Source organism: Trachypithecus francoisi, unplaced genomic scaffold (assembly GCF_009764315.1).
Source record: "Trachypithecus francoisi isolate TF-2019V2 unplaced genomic scaffold, Tfra_2.0 Lachesis_group0, whole genome shotgun sequence".
NCBI classification, from domain to species: domain Eukaryota; kingdom Metazoa; phylum Chordata; class Mammalia; order Primates; family Cercopithecidae; genus Trachypithecus; species Trachypithecus francoisi.
The window spans coordinates 136,344,678-136,360,083 of NW_022681453.1; the positions used below are offsets into that span (position 1 = coordinate 136,344,678).

A 15,406-nucleotide genomic window follows, 5' to 3' on the forward strand; every position below is an offset into this window, starting at 1 on the left:
GTGGTGATGAGAAGAATGTATATTCTGTTGTTTTGGGGTGGAGAGTTCTGTAGAGGTCCAACAGGTTCATTTGGTCCAATGTTGAATTTAGGTCCTGAATATCTTTGTTAATTTTCTGCCCCAATGATCTGTCTAATACTGTCAGTGCTGTGTTGAAGTCTCCCACTATTCTTGTGTGGGAGTCTAAGTCTCTTTGTAGGTCTCTAAGAACTTGCCTTATGAATCTAGGTGCTCCTGTCTTGGGTGCATATACCTTTTGATTAGTTAGGTCTTCTTGTTGAATTGAACCTTTTACCATTTTGTAATGCCCTTCTTTATCTATTTTTTTATCTTTGTTGGTTTAAAGTCTGTTTTGTCTGAAATTAAGATTGCAACTCCTGCTTTTTATCTGATTTCCATTTGCTTGGTACATTTTCCTCTGTTTCTTTTATTTTGAGCCCATGGGTATCATTACATGTAAGATGAGTCTTTTGAAGACAGCATACCATTGGGTCTTGCTTTTTTATCCAGCTTTCCACTGTGTGCCTTTCAAGTGGGGCATTTAGCCCATTTCCTTATTCTTTCTACCACAGTCTTGTAATTGGCTTCCTCATCTATTCTATGCATCCATTCTCTACACAGAAGCCATGATGGCATTTAAAATACATCTAATCTGCCCAGGTCATCTGCCTGCCCTAAAACCTTTCCATGTCTCCTGCTTCCTTTGTGATCAAGACCAAAATCGTTGGCACTGATGAGCTATCAGGTCCTTCATGGTTGGCTCTTGTCTCTGTTCCTGCCTGCTTTCTTGCCTGTCTGCCCAAAAAGCTGCTGGGCTTCTTATCATTCCCTACATGCTCTTGTGCTCCAAGACCTTACGTTCACCTTTGCTGTGCCTACTGTCTGGAATTGTTCACTCTTTCTCTTTATCTACTGGAACCTCCTACTTAGACTTCAGATCTGAGTTGTAGTCACTATGAATTAGTCAGCAGGGGAGGAAGTGGTGACTGGAGGGTGAAGACTAGTCTGGGCCCTGAACAGACCAAAGCCTGCCTGGGAAGATAATCACAGACCTGCCTTCTCAGAGTGCCATCTCCTCAGAAGTGAGCATGTTGTGATCAGTGTGGAATGCTGTGTACTAGGAGTTGGTTTACCATAAAACTCTGGAGCATTTATATTGTACCTAGACTGAGAGAGATGTGCCTGGCACATAAACTTAGAGACAAGAGCCCTATAAAGACCAGTTGTACATCGTTGATCATTAGAGAAATACAAATCAAAACCACAATGAGATACCATCTCACACCAGTCAGAATGGCTACATTAAAAAGTCAAAAAAAAAAACAGATGCTGGCATGGATGTGGAGAAAAAGGAACATTTATCCACTGTTGTTGGGAGTGCAAATTAGCTCAACCATTGTGGAAAACTGTGGCAATTCCTCAAAGACCTAAAAACAGAACTGCCATTTGACCCGGCAAGCCCATTACTGGGTATATACCCAAAGGAATATAAATCATTATATTGTAAAGACACATGCACGTGAGTGTTCATTGCCGCACTATTCACAATAGCAAAGACATGGAGGCAACCTGAATGCTCATCAGTGACAGACTGGATAAAGATAATGTGGTGCATATATGCCGTGTAATACTATGCAGCCATAAAAAGAATGAGTTCTATTACTTTGCGAGAACATAGATGTAGCTGGAGGCCATTAACCTTAACAAACTAATGTAGGAACAGAAAAACCAAATACTACATGTTCTTACTTGTAAATGGGAGATAAATGGTGAGAACACATGGACACACAGTGGGGAATGATAGATACTGGGACCTATTGGATGGTGGAGGTTGAAAGAAGGAAGAGAATCAAGAAAAATAACTAATGGGTACTAGATTTAATACCTGGGTGATGAAATAATCTGTACACAAATTTACCCATATAACAAACCTGCACATGTAGCCCTGAACTTAAAATAAAAGCTAAAAAGAAGACCAGTTCATGCACCAAAATCTCAGAAATCACCACTAAAGAACTTATTCATGTAACCAAGTACCACCTGTTCCCCCAAAACCTATTGAAATAAAAAAAAAAAAACTCAAGTTTGACTGCTGTTAAGCATGGCATGTGTCCTCTGCCTCTCTACTTTCCCCACCACTCTCTATTGTCATATACGTATCACACTTGATTCATTTTGTGCATGATGTTATTTGAGTTTTCAACAGCTAAAACAGTTTTTTAGACTTTTTATAGCAGTATAGTATTGTAAGAAGAGACTTTGGAGGCAAAAGACTTGGGGGAAAAAAAAGGACTAGTTGGAAACAAGGCTGCTGCTTCTGCATGTCTAGGTTATACACCCCACCTTGGATTTTGCCTGTGGTAACCACACCTGTCTGCCTGTGTGAGGGGTAAAAGAAGTGCTATACACAGCAGCTGTTGGGCTCCCTTTAAGACAGGGGTCCCCAACCCCAGGCCCCAGACCAGTACTGGTTCATGGCCTGTTAGGAACTGGGCTGTACAGCAAGTGAGCAGCGGACGAGTGAGCATTACCACCTGAGCTCCACCTCCTGTCACATCAGTGGTGAGCATTAGATTCTCATAAGAGTGTGAACCCTGTTGTGAACTGTGCATGTGAGGGATCTAGGTTGCATGCTCCTTATGAGAATCTAACTAATGCCTGATGATCTGAGGTAGAACAGTTTCATCCCAAAACCACCACCACTTCCTGCCTATGAAAAAATTATCTTCCATGAAATCGGTCCCTGTTGCTAGAAATGTTTCCAACATTTTGGCACCAGGGACCGATTTCATGGAAGACAGTTTTTCTTTCTAGAATGATCCTCATCAAGTTCAATGCAGTGTGTTCTGTTGAGAATCATTCTAGAAAACTCAGTAAGTCTCCTATTAGATTAAAGCCTATTGTGTCTTGCAAATGGAGAGAAGCCTTCCCTAATTCTCCAGACAAGGTCACACCCCCATCATACCTCTCTGTACCTGCACATCACCCTTATAACACTCATCACACTTTCTAGTAGTCATGCATTGCTTAACAGCAGGAACACATTCTGAGAAATGTGTAGTTAGGCAATTTTGTTGTGTAAACACCATAGAGTGTACACACAAGCCTAGATGGTATAGCCTACTATACACCTAGACTATGTGGCATAGCCTATTGTTCCTAGGCTACAAACCTATACAGTGTATTACTGGACTGAATACTGTAGGCAACTGTAACACAATGGTAGGAATTTGTGTATCTAAACACAGAAAAGGCACCGTAAAAATACAGTATTATAATTCTATGGGAACAGTATCATATGTGTCATCCATTATCAACCTAAATGTCATTATGCAACATATAACTGCATTTTCTATGCATCTGTCTTCCCTAGAAGACATCAATTCCAAAAGCGTGGACCTGCCTTATTCATAATTGCATTCTTTGAGGCTAACTCAGGGCTTGACACTCTGTAGATTCTTGTTATCTATTTGTAGTTTAGGAATGAACATCATCTGTTTCATCAGAGTACCTTGTATATTATCTTAATTTGAAATACACTTCATAAATCTTCACTGAATTGAATCTTTCACCACAGAAAGCACTGCTATCCTGAAAGGAAAAAGAGTTTCCCCATAGGACCAGAGGGCCAGCAGCTGTTGGGGCAAGTGTGCATGGATGTATGTTCAACTGTGTTTGTAATTAGAGGCAATAGCTGTCAACAGGTCAACAAAGAGAAGAAGCATGTTCAGATACTCTTGCAGCAGGAGAATGCCACTGAACAGGAAACAAGGGCCTCACAGGGCTCTCAGTCATAACATCCCTTCTCAGCTTTGAAAGTCTTGAATACCTACTCCATAAAGCTGAAATATCACTGTTTCAGTAGGTTTCTTACAAGCTTCCAATTTAACATAACTAGGGAGGAAAGCTGCCTTAAACACCAGGAAATTTTTTTAAATTTAATAACACAAGTCTAAACCTGTTTAGACACATGAAATAATTATATGAGAACTATCATCACTGTGTCCACCAGTCATTAGATAAAGACTATTTGCCACACCATTCTAAAAGATCTAGAGGTACTCTTCTTGGGAGGAAAATGAAGATTATAAACCTCTTACCTGTTACTCATCCAGATGCCACACATTTTTAATTCAGTCGAATTTTCTTTCTTTTCAAAGCAATGGTCTGAGAGAGGAAAAAGTCATAAATTCAGATTAAAAAAAAAATCGAAAGGAAAGAGAATAGTAAGTATGCAGATTATGCTTGAAAATGGATGTTTCTACATCTTCTAAAATGATTAAAGGAGATGTGTCCAGAGAGAAACTGGGGCCCAAGACCTCTAGAAGGAGCAATAAAAAGGGAGGGAAAAGAAGAAGGAAGGAGAAGTTGGAGAAGGAAGCAGTGACATCACCACCACCACTTTGCCTCTCAGTAAACAACACTGAGCCAAAAATCCTCCCTGGGGGAAGCTGGACAGAGACCCATCCCGTGACAGACCTCAAGAGAGTGGAGATGGAGTAGGTGTAGGGTCAACCTCAGCATAGAGAGGGTGGGCATTGAAAGAAGTGTTGTTAGCTGGGCATGGTGACTCACACCTGTAATTCCAGAGCTTTGGGAGGCTGAGGTGGGCAGATCACGAGGTCAGGAGATAGAGATCATCCTGGCCAAGATAGTGAAGCCCCATCTCTACTAAAAATACAAAAATTAGCTGGGTGTGGAGGCACAGGCCTGTAATCCCAGCTACTCGAGAGGCTGAGGCAGGAGAATCACTTGAACCTGGGAGGCAGAGGTTGCAGTGAGATGAGATTGTGCCACTGCACTCCAGCCTGGTGACAGAGCTAGACTCCATCTAAAAAAAAAAAAAAAAAATGTGTCATTGAAGAAATATTTGAGGAGTGGGGCTGGGAAGCTGCTGATTATCGTTGGCCAAATCCAAGCATTCTGAAAACTTCCGCAAATCATTACAAAGAAGTGGGCAGAGATCTAAATGGCAAAGGGATGGGACAGCATAGAATTGCTCTTGTGGATGTAGTTTCAAGACTTTCCTTCTCCATGGCAACCCAAAGAATGAGGCAATTCTCTAGGAAATACGTCTGCCCACAGGAACACCCTGGATGGATGAAGTCCTCCCTTGTTCCTAAGAGACTCTGTAAGGGAGGTGTGAAGGCAGGACAAGTGAGGATAAGGAAAAGTTAACCATGCAAAAACTAAGGAGTGAAAGGTTGGGTATTTACCATAAGCTTCCAGGTTACTGATATTTTTACAGTCCTTCGAGATGCATTTCAGGTTCAGGCTTCCCATGAAGAGCTGCTGACCTACCAGGGCAAAGATGCTGAGGCAAAAGAAGGTGAGGATAATCACATTGACCAGCTTCTTCACAGAGCGCAGCAAGGCCCCCACGATGACCTTCAGACCTGAGAAAGAGGATAGGCATGGGGAGAAGCCCATCCCCCTCAGCCAGACACTCACAAAGGCCAAGGAAGGAGCAACTGAGGTCTCAGAAACTGTCAAATTGCAGGCTGGAACTGGACTCCAGCCTAGCCTATGATTCTGATACCTTTAGTGGTGCTCCAACTCTGTGCCTTGGAAGCTGAGTGTCATCAAAGCAGTCAACAAGTTTGAGACTCAATCTCTCTATTCCTGCCTTATGCCTGCCTCAGTGCTGCTATGAGGAGCAAGCAAGGAGGCTTTGAGTAGAAACATGCCACACGGACTCAAGAAGGCATAGGTTGAGGACAGTTGCAAAGGCACCACCTAAGCTGGGGCCACACTAGAGAATGAGAAAGACCTGTATTTAACATTTAGTAGATACTGTCTACTGTCAAAGTACATGAGTACCATGAAACACAGCTAAATTGTGGGGTATAGGGGATGAAGAAGGAATTTTGTCTAGACCCAAATTATAAGGATATCCTGGGAGGGAAAATTCAGATTACCAGTTAGAATAGGGTGTTTTCTTTTCATTCATTCATTCATTCAAGTATTTATTAAACACCTACTACGTCCATGGCACACTGTTAAGCTGCCAAAGTTACAAAATAAATAATCTTGTGGCAGGCTGGTAGATGTTTAAAACTGGCTCTTCAAATGGGAGGCAGGAGAGCCCTGATCTATGGCATGCATAGGTTTCCTTGTTTTCTGAATTCTGTGGTCTAGATCCTGATCCCCACTCACCACCATGCTAGATTTCAAGCTACCAACATGATGTCACTGAACAGAGCTGGAAAAAGAAGTCAACTTCAGCAATCCACTGAGTCATGGGCTTTGCTCTCAAGATATCTGGAGAGATAAACTCCCAGATGTGATTGCAATGCATGGAATGACACTAAGTGACAACATTTCATTTCATCAGTGTAAAGGTGAGAGCCCACGGCAGCGTACAGTGGGAGGCCAAGCCCTCAGTAGATGAGCTTCCCACAAAGTATGACACCAGATAGCAGGAACCTGGAGGCTAAGCTGGGACACTTACTATATCACCAGTTGAAGGTAAACTAGAGGTTACTACAGCATCACCCAAGGCAGATTTTAATCTATAACAAGAGGCTTCTCCAAAGCAAGAAATGTGGATGAGTGATAATTGTGATTCCTGGATCATTTTTTCATAGTCTCATAAAAGATTGTACCTTGCACCCTTACTTCCAAAAAGCATCCAGGCATCTCAGTGCATTTCATGGGCCAAAATAGAGACCATATTCACCTGTGTAGAGATGATGAAGGGGACGTGAAAGCTGCTAAATGACTGCCTGAATGTGTATTTACTTACGTGAAAATAAAAGGGGCTCAGCTCATGCGGAAAACTCCTAAATCTACCTGGGAAAACAAAGTCCTACTTGAAATGAAGGAGAAGGAGAAGGAGAAGGAGGAGAAGGAGAAGGAGAAGGAGAAGGAGGAGGAGAAGGAGAAGGAAAAGACATAAATTATACATAAAGTGTCCTCTGACTACCAGTTTCTTTATCACTATTCAGTTGCTTTCATGAAGTTTCAAAAAATAACCTACTGCTTCTGTTTGAAAGGACTTTAATTGCCTGGAGTTTAGGTATTGGGGCCATATGGTAGAGTTTATGTCTATATCATCAACACAACTAAATAGTTCCCATGTCTTTTTATAGTTTGCCAAAGCCACTGATAGAAGAGAAAAGAAGGGAAGGGGAGAAGGTGGGGGGAAAGGAGTCCAGAGAGGGAGGATAACAAACAGTTTTGTTTGTTTGTTTTAGTAAAGAAAAGGGAGGAAAGGGGGAGGAGAGAAAAAAGGTGTATATAATAACCTTATTTTTAATAAACTGAAATTCATATTCATACCCAACCTTGGCTTCATCACCTGGCTTCCAGGAGACCACCTTTGGTTTCCCTCCTCCTTCACAGGTGCCTGCTGCTCATCTCATTCCCTGTGTTCTCCTCTTCTCCCTTTCATGTTTCAATGCCCTGGGGCTCAGGCCTTGGTCCTCTTCTATTCTCCATCAATGCTCATTCCCTTGGTGATCTCTTCAGATCTCATGGCTTTAAATATCATCTATAGACCCTTGATTCCTGAAATGGTATCTCCAGCTCTGACTTATCCCTGGAATCCTGGACTCATATACACCTAATTGCCTGCTGAATCCTTTCCCTTGGTGGTCTCACAGCCATCTCAAACACAACATGTTCAAAGCTAGCTTGTAATCTGACCCGAAGGCCTGCTCCTCTCACAGCCTTCTCTGTCTCAATCAGTGACATCAGACATAAAAGTCATTTTTGACTCCTCTCGTTTGCTCACACCATGTATACAATTGATCAGTCAGGAAATGCTATTGTTTCTACCTTCAGATTGACACAGAATCAGATCAGTGTCTACCAACTCCACTACCACTACCTGATCAGAGAGCACCGCCATCCCTTGCTTGGATTACGGTCTCTTGTGTCAGTTTGGGTTTTGAGGAGCAGACATTCTGAGATCAGATGTGCAAGAGATTTGTGGGGCTTGGGAGGATGCCTGTGAAAGATGAGTGCAGGGAGCAGGAGTGGGCAGGGAGAAACTTCAGACTGCAGCTCAGGTTTGACGTCTGAGAGAGACAAGGGAGGAGGACTGGATAGGAAGAACCTCAGACTGCAGTTCAGCTGTTGGAGTCTCAGCCAGGTCACTGGAGAGTTCCTGAGCCAAAGTTTCCTGTTAGAAGAATCCCATATACTTCAGGAATAGGCCAGCACTAGAACCCACACACACTGTGCAGGGCAGGCATGATCTTGACATGTGGATGAATGCAGTGGGGAATCCAGAGAGGTGGAAGCCGGGATCTTTAGTCCACCATGCTCCCTGTAGTAGGAGGTCTTCCTGCTTCTCCCATCTTCTCCCCTACATTCCATTCTCCACACAACAGCTCCCATTTCTTCAGAGTGAAGCCTAGATCCTCCCTGTGCCTACAAAACTCCCCTTCAGTTCTTCTTCTTCTTCTTCTTCTTTTTTGTTTGTTTTTTTTTTTTTACCTTAGGCTGCAGTGCAATGGCACAATCTCAGCTCACTGCAGCCTGCAGCCTGCAGCCTGCAGTCTCTCCCTCCCAGGTTCAAGCAATTCTCCTGCTTCAGCCTCTCGAGTAACTGGGATTAAATGTACCCACCACCACACCTGACTAATTTTTTTTTTTTTTTTTCTGAGACGGAGTCTTGCTCTCGTTCCCCAGGCCAGAGTGCAATGGGGCAATCTAGGCTCACCGCAACCTCCCTCTCCAGGGTTCAAGTGATTCTCTCGCCTCAACCTCCTGAGTAGCTGGGATTACAGGCATGCACCACCACACCTGGTTACTTTTGCATTTTTAGTAGAGATGGGGTTTATCCATGTTGATCAGGCTGGTACCAAACTCCCAACCTCAGATGATCCACCTGCCTCAGCCTTCCAAACTGTTGGGATTACAGGTGTGAGCCACTGCGCCTGGCCTTAACTTTTGTATTTTTGTAGAGAGAAGGCTTTACCCATATTGGCCAGACTGGTCTCAAACTCCTGGCCTCAAGTTATCTCCCCGCCTTGGCCTCCCAAAGTGCTAGGATTACTGGCGTGAGTGACTGCATCCGGCCCCCCTTCACTTCTATGATCTCACCTCTACCTGGCCCCTCACTCTCTCCCCTCCAGTCCCATCCTCATCCTTCCTACTCAATCTCTGTGCTGGCTGTTTCCCATGCTCAGAATACTCTTTCCCATATATCTGCTTGTGTCACTCCATTGCCATCTTCAAATCTCTGCCACCTCTCACTTCAATGACAACTATCCTGATCACTCTGTTTAAAACTGCAACCTGCTTCCCCTATACCCTGTGACTTCCCATAGCCTCTATGGTGTCTACTTTTTCTTTATATTTTCCGTGGCACATAACACTTGCTCACATGCTACATAATGTACTTATTTATTATAGTTGTTGTTTCGTGTCTGTCTCCCCACCCCCTACCCTGGAAGGTAAAACTCCATGAGTCTGTATCCATTTGCTTACTATTAGATCTCAAGCAGTTAGCACAGTGCCTGGACATATTAGGTGCTCAATAATTATCAGTTGGGCCATCATATAAATTTGTAAAGCAGGGTTTGTTTGTTTTTGGTTTACATGATGACATTTTGAAAAAATTTAAATATAAATTAACATTCTTTCTAGATAGGAGCCAGTGTGGGAAGTGAGAGTGACTTACGTGAAACTACTGAAATTGCTTTTAAAGCTCTGAACACACGGAAGGTACGCAGGGACAACAGTTTGATGGTGATTCCTGGAATACATGACACAATCCTACAAGACAAAGCACAGGGAAAGCATGGGCTTGCTCAGTCCTACAGCTGCACTGCACATCTCCACAAAAGCCACAAGTAAGCTCAGCCTGGGGCTTGTGACCTCCAAGGTGAAATCGACAGCTTCACCTTTATCTTAGGATCTGGCATACCACTGTTCTTGATATGAACTGTAGAGGAGGCTGTTCTCAGTTCACCTTCATATGTGGACACAGATGAAGACTCCTTGAAATAGTCCATGTAGTTGTGGCTAATGAATAATAGAAGTCCTCTCAAATATTTACTGAGTGGCTGACAAGTTCCATGCCCCAAGGCACTTTACTAAAGTCTCCAGCCACTACATGGTCAAGCCTGAATGTGCAGCCAGGCAGTGTAGCTCCAGAGTCACACTCTAAACCACTGTGCTTCACCGCCTTTCAATAACTAAGAGCACACAACCTTTGAACTTCAAATATCAAACTCTGAAATTACTAGCACCTACCTCCAAGTGCTTTTGTGAATATTAAATAGGAAAAAATATGCAAAGTGCTTAACATAATGCCTGGTACAGATTAAATGATGCTAGGTTTACTATTGTTGTGCTGGCAATGTGCCACTGCATTTCTCGTTTTTTCTTTTGCTTACTGCATTTCATCATTCAGATTCCAAATCAGTGTCTTTCCTGCAGGAAGAGCCTCAGCCTTCACCTTACACCTTACACCATACATAATAATTAACTCAAACTACAGAACTTCTAGAAGTAAACAGGAGTAAAGCTCTTGGTAACCTTGTAGTAGTCAAAGATTTTTTAGACCGCTTTGTTCTTCCTATATCCTCTGACAGCTTAATACATGTATAGCCCCTATCCTGGTACTCATCATACTATATTTAAGGGTCATTAATTGTCACTCTTCCCCTCTGGACTGTGAGCTTCATAAGACAGAAAAACATGTCTTTTTTTTTTTTTTTTTTTTGTATTTCATTGGCACACTCTGTATCTTGCATAAAGCCTGGCCCATAACAGGCCAGTTTTGGTGAGTAAATGGCTGAAGGAACAAGAACTTGAGTGTTGACCTAGAAATGGGTTTGTGTGTGGAGGCATCTGGTCAACTGGCTGCATGTGCTGTTCAGGGCCAACCAACGAAGCAGTCAGAGCTCTAGGCATTACTAGGGCATACTCAGCCACTCAAATGAATCCACACAGAGCTCTGATGGAAGCAAAGGGGCTTCTTTCCCACCCAAGTCTCTTCAAAAACATCTTTAACATTCTTACGCTATTCCGATGACAATGGAGTCCAGCCAGTTCCATGGATCTCGAAGGAAAGAAAACTCATCCAGAATGAAACCTCTTGCCAGTATTTTAATCAAAGCTTCAAAAATATAAATCCCAGTGAAGACACACCTAAAAAGCAAACCATTTACAACAGGAAGAAACATGATAAACAATATGAAAAGTAAAGAGCCCTGCTATCTTACTGGCCTTGATTTTTTTTTCCATTTCAATGTGCCATTTAACATTCTGGTCTTCAGCAAACCAGAGTTCAAAAACGCAAGCTTTTTAAGCAAGTTCTGGTATTTAGAGTTTCAGAGAAACAGGCCTAGAGATAAATTGTGAGACTGCATTTCAAGACCTAGCTTTATGTCCATATTCTTGAGAATAGTTTCAGGTAACATGAGGCCCAAGTACTAGAGGTTGTAGTTTGTCACCACCATTCTAGAGCTGTCACTCTGATGTACAGAAGGAGACAATGGTGACAGGACAATGCAGAGAGTAAATGATAAGCAAATAGCTGAATTTTTTCATACCTGTGTTCAGGGATTGAAAGGTTTAATATTTCTCTGATGGCGAGTGATGACGAGCATTTTTTTCATGTGTCTGTTGGCTGTATGGATGTCTTCTTTTGAGAAATGTCTGTTCATATCCTTTCCCCACTTTTTGATGGGGTTGTTTGTTTTTTTCTTGTATATTTGAGAGAAATGCAAATCAAAACCACAATGAGATACCATCTCACACCAGTTAGAATGGCAATCATTAAGAAGTCAGGAAACAATAGATGTTGGAGAGGATGAGGAGAAATAGGAACACTTTTACACTGTTGGTGGGATTGTAAACTAGTTCAACCATTATGGAAAACAGTATGGCGATTCCTCAAGGATCTAGAACTAGATGTACCATATGACCCAGCCATCCCACTACTGGGTATATACCCAAAGGATTATAAATTACTCTACTACAAAGACACATGCACACGTATGTTTATTGCGGCACTATTCACAATAGCAAAGACTTGGAATCAACCCAAATGTCCATCTGTGACAGACTGGATTAAGAAAATGTGGCACATACACACCATGGAATACTATGCAGCCATAAAAAAGGATGAGTTTGCATCCTTTGTAGGGACATGGATGCAGCTGGAAACCATCATTCTTAGCAAACTATCACAAGAAGAGAAAATCAAACACCGCATGTTCTCACTCATAGGTGGGAACTGAACAATGAGATCACTTGGACTTGGGAAGGGGAACATCACACACTGGGGCCTATCATGGGGAGGGGGGAGGAGGGAGGGATTGCACTGGGGAGTTATACATGATATAAACGTTATGCACATGTACCCTAGAACTTAAAGTATAATAAAAAATAAAAAATAAATAAATAAATAAATAAATAAATAAAAAAGAAAGGTTTAATATTATTAAGATGTTGTACTAGCCAGGGTGATCTACAGATTCAGTGCAATCCTTATCACACTCCCAATGACATTTTTTACAAAAATATATAAATCCATTCTAAAATTCATACGGAATTTCAAGTGACCCCAAATAGCCAAAACAATCTCGAAAAAAAAAAAAAACAAATTATGAGGTCTCACACTTCCTGATACTGAAATTTATTACAAAGCTACAGTAATCAAAATAGGTGTGTATTAGTCCATTCTCACACTGCTAACAAAGACATACCTGAGACTGGTAATTTATCATGGAAATAGATTTAATTGACTCACAGTTCAGTTCAGCATGGTTGGAGAAGGCCTCAGAAAAATTACCATTATGGTAGAAGGGGAAGCAAACATGTCCTTCTTCATATGGCAGCAGGAAGGAGAAGAACGAGGGTGAAGTGAAGGGGAAAGCCCCTAATGAAACCATCAGATCTCATGAGAACTTACTATTAACAGAACAGCATGGGGGAAACCATCTCCATGACTCAATTATCTCCCACCAGGGCCCTCCCACCACATGTTGGAATTATGGGAACTACAATTCAAGATGAGATTTGGGTGGGATACAGACAAAGCATATCAAGGTGGTACTAGCATAAAGACACATATAGACCAATGGAATAGAATAGAGAGCCCAGAAGTAAACTTTTGCATATATGGCCAAATTATTTTCCACAAGGGTGACAAGACTATGGAATAGTCTTGGCAATGTCCTTGGAAAAAGGATAGTCTTTTTAACAAATGGTAATGGGAAAACTGAATCTCCACTTGCGAAAAATGAAGTTAGAATCTTTACTTACACCATATAAAAAATTAACTCAATATGGATTAAAGTCCTAAATGTAAGATCTGAAAAACATACAACTCATAGAAGAAAAATTTGGAAGTCATATATCTAACAAGGGGTTAACATCCAGAATATGTAAGTAACTCCTACAACAGAAAACCAAACACTGCATGTTCTCACTCACTCATAAGTGCGAGTTGAACATTAAGAACACATGGACACAGGGAGGGGAAAAACACACACTGGGGCCTGTTGTGGGGTGGGAGGCAAGGGGAGGAGGAGGATTAGGACAAATACCTAATGCATGTGGGGCTTAAAACCTAGATAATGGGTTGATGGAGCAGCAAACCACCATGGCACACATACAGCTATGTAACAAACCTGCATGTTCTGCGCATGTACCCCAGAACTTACAGTAAAATAAAATAAAATAAAATAGAACTCCTACAACTCAACAATAAAAAATTAAATGACCTAATTAAAAAATGACCAAAGGATTTGAATAGATATTTCTCCAAAGATGAAATATAAATGGCCAATGAGCATATGAAAAGATGCTCAACATCACTAATCATTAGCAAAATGCAAATCAAAACCACAAAGAGATGACCTCACACCCATTAGGACGGCTACTATTTTTAAAACAAACCTAAAATAACAAGTGTTGATGAAGATGTGGAGAAATTGGAACACTTGTGCACTGTTGATGTGATTGTAAAATGGTGCAATCTCTATGGAAAACAGTATGAAGACTCCTCAAAAATTAACAATAGACCTGCCATATGATCCAGCAAAGCCACTTCTAGGTATATGCATAAAAGAATTGAAAGCAAGTTCTCAAGGACATATTTGCCTACCCATGTTCATAGCAGCACTGTTCACGATAGCCAAGAGGTGGAAGCAACCCAAATGCTCTTTGTCAGATAAGTAGACAATCTTCTAAAAAAAAATAGTTTATATCTTTTTTTATATTCCCACGCTGTCAAAAATACTGGGTCTGTACACACACACACACACACACACACACACACACGTTTGGGACTGAAACAAGTAATTCAGTCAAACAACCTGTCAGTTCAGAGTAAAATGTGGTATTTACATGTGATGGAATATTAATCAGCCTTAAAAAGGAAGAAAATTTTGTCACATTCTACAACATGTATAAACCTTGAAGTCATTATGCAAGGTGAAACAATTCAGTCACAAAAAGACAAATACTGTGTGATCCACTTATATGAGGCAGGGGCTGAGGGGAAGACTGAAATGGGGAGTTGGTATTTCACGGATATAGAGTTTCGGTTTTGCAAGATGAAAAGAGTTCTGGAAACGAATAATGATAATGTTGTGTAACACTGTGAATGTACTTAATTCCACTGAACTTAAAATAGTTAAGATGGTATCTTTTATGTGATATGTACTTTATCACAACTTTAATAAAAACTGGCCCTTCCTTTTTCTTCCCTGAATCTTCCATCATATGCTATCCTTGCTATGGTTTGAATGTTCCCTCCAAAAGTCATGTTGAAATTTAATTGGCATTATCATGGTATTAAGAGGTGAGACCCTTAGGAGGTAATTAAGCCATGAAGATACTGCCTTTGTGAGGTATTATTGCCAATATCTCAGGAGTGGGTTCCTGATAAAAGGTGAGTTCAGGCCTCTTTGCCCTTGCTCTCTCATGTGCACATTTTTGCCCTTCTGCCTTCTGCCATGGGATAATGCAGCAAGAAGACCCTCACCAGATGCAGACCCTTTGATCTTGGACTTCCCAGCCTCCAGAACTGTAAGAAATACATCTGTATTCTTTACAAATTATCCAGTCTGTGGTATTCTGTTATCACAACATAAAATTGTCTAAGACAATTCTCTAATTTATTTACCTTTTTCTCTTCTGCCTCAAAAAAAAAAAATCTTGTATCTTTTGTTATAATCCCAAGCTGCAAAAACACTGGGTCTGCAAGCGCAAACACATAGACATGCTCACTTGGGACAGAAACAAGCAATTCAGTTAAACAACTTGTCAGTTAAGAGTAGAAGAGGTGGACCTTTTCTGGTAAACTATCCAGCCATAGTAGCCCTGAAAACTAAAGAACAAAGGCCTTGAGGACTTGAAAAACCTCAAAGTAGCCAAGTCCAAGAGCAGAAATGGTCATGAGGCTGCTACAGGCAAGAGCTCCTCCTTGCTTCAGGCT

General features: G+C 41.5%; 1 protein-coding gene across 2 annotated transcripts in view; it reads right to left on the reverse strand.

Moving 5' to 3' along the window:
• The window catches only part of SCN11A (sodium voltage-gated channel alpha subunit 11), a 111,146-nt gene that overhangs the window by 82,049 nt on the left and 13,691 nt on the right, over positions 1-15,406 (reverse strand). For both annotated transcript variants that reach the window (XM_033212076.1, XM_033212077.1), the window contains exons 4-7: positions 10,978-11,106; positions 9,632-9,726; positions 5,217-5,396; positions 4,101-4,167 (exon numbers count right to left, since the gene is read on the reverse strand). In XM_033212076.1, coding sequence (XP_033067967.1) covers positions 4,101-4,167; positions 5,217-5,396; positions 9,632-9,726; positions 10,978-11,106 — 471 coding nt within the window. The remainder of the gene's footprint in view (positions 1-4,100; positions 4,168-5,216; positions 5,397-9,631; positions 9,727-10,977; positions 11,107-15,406) is intronic.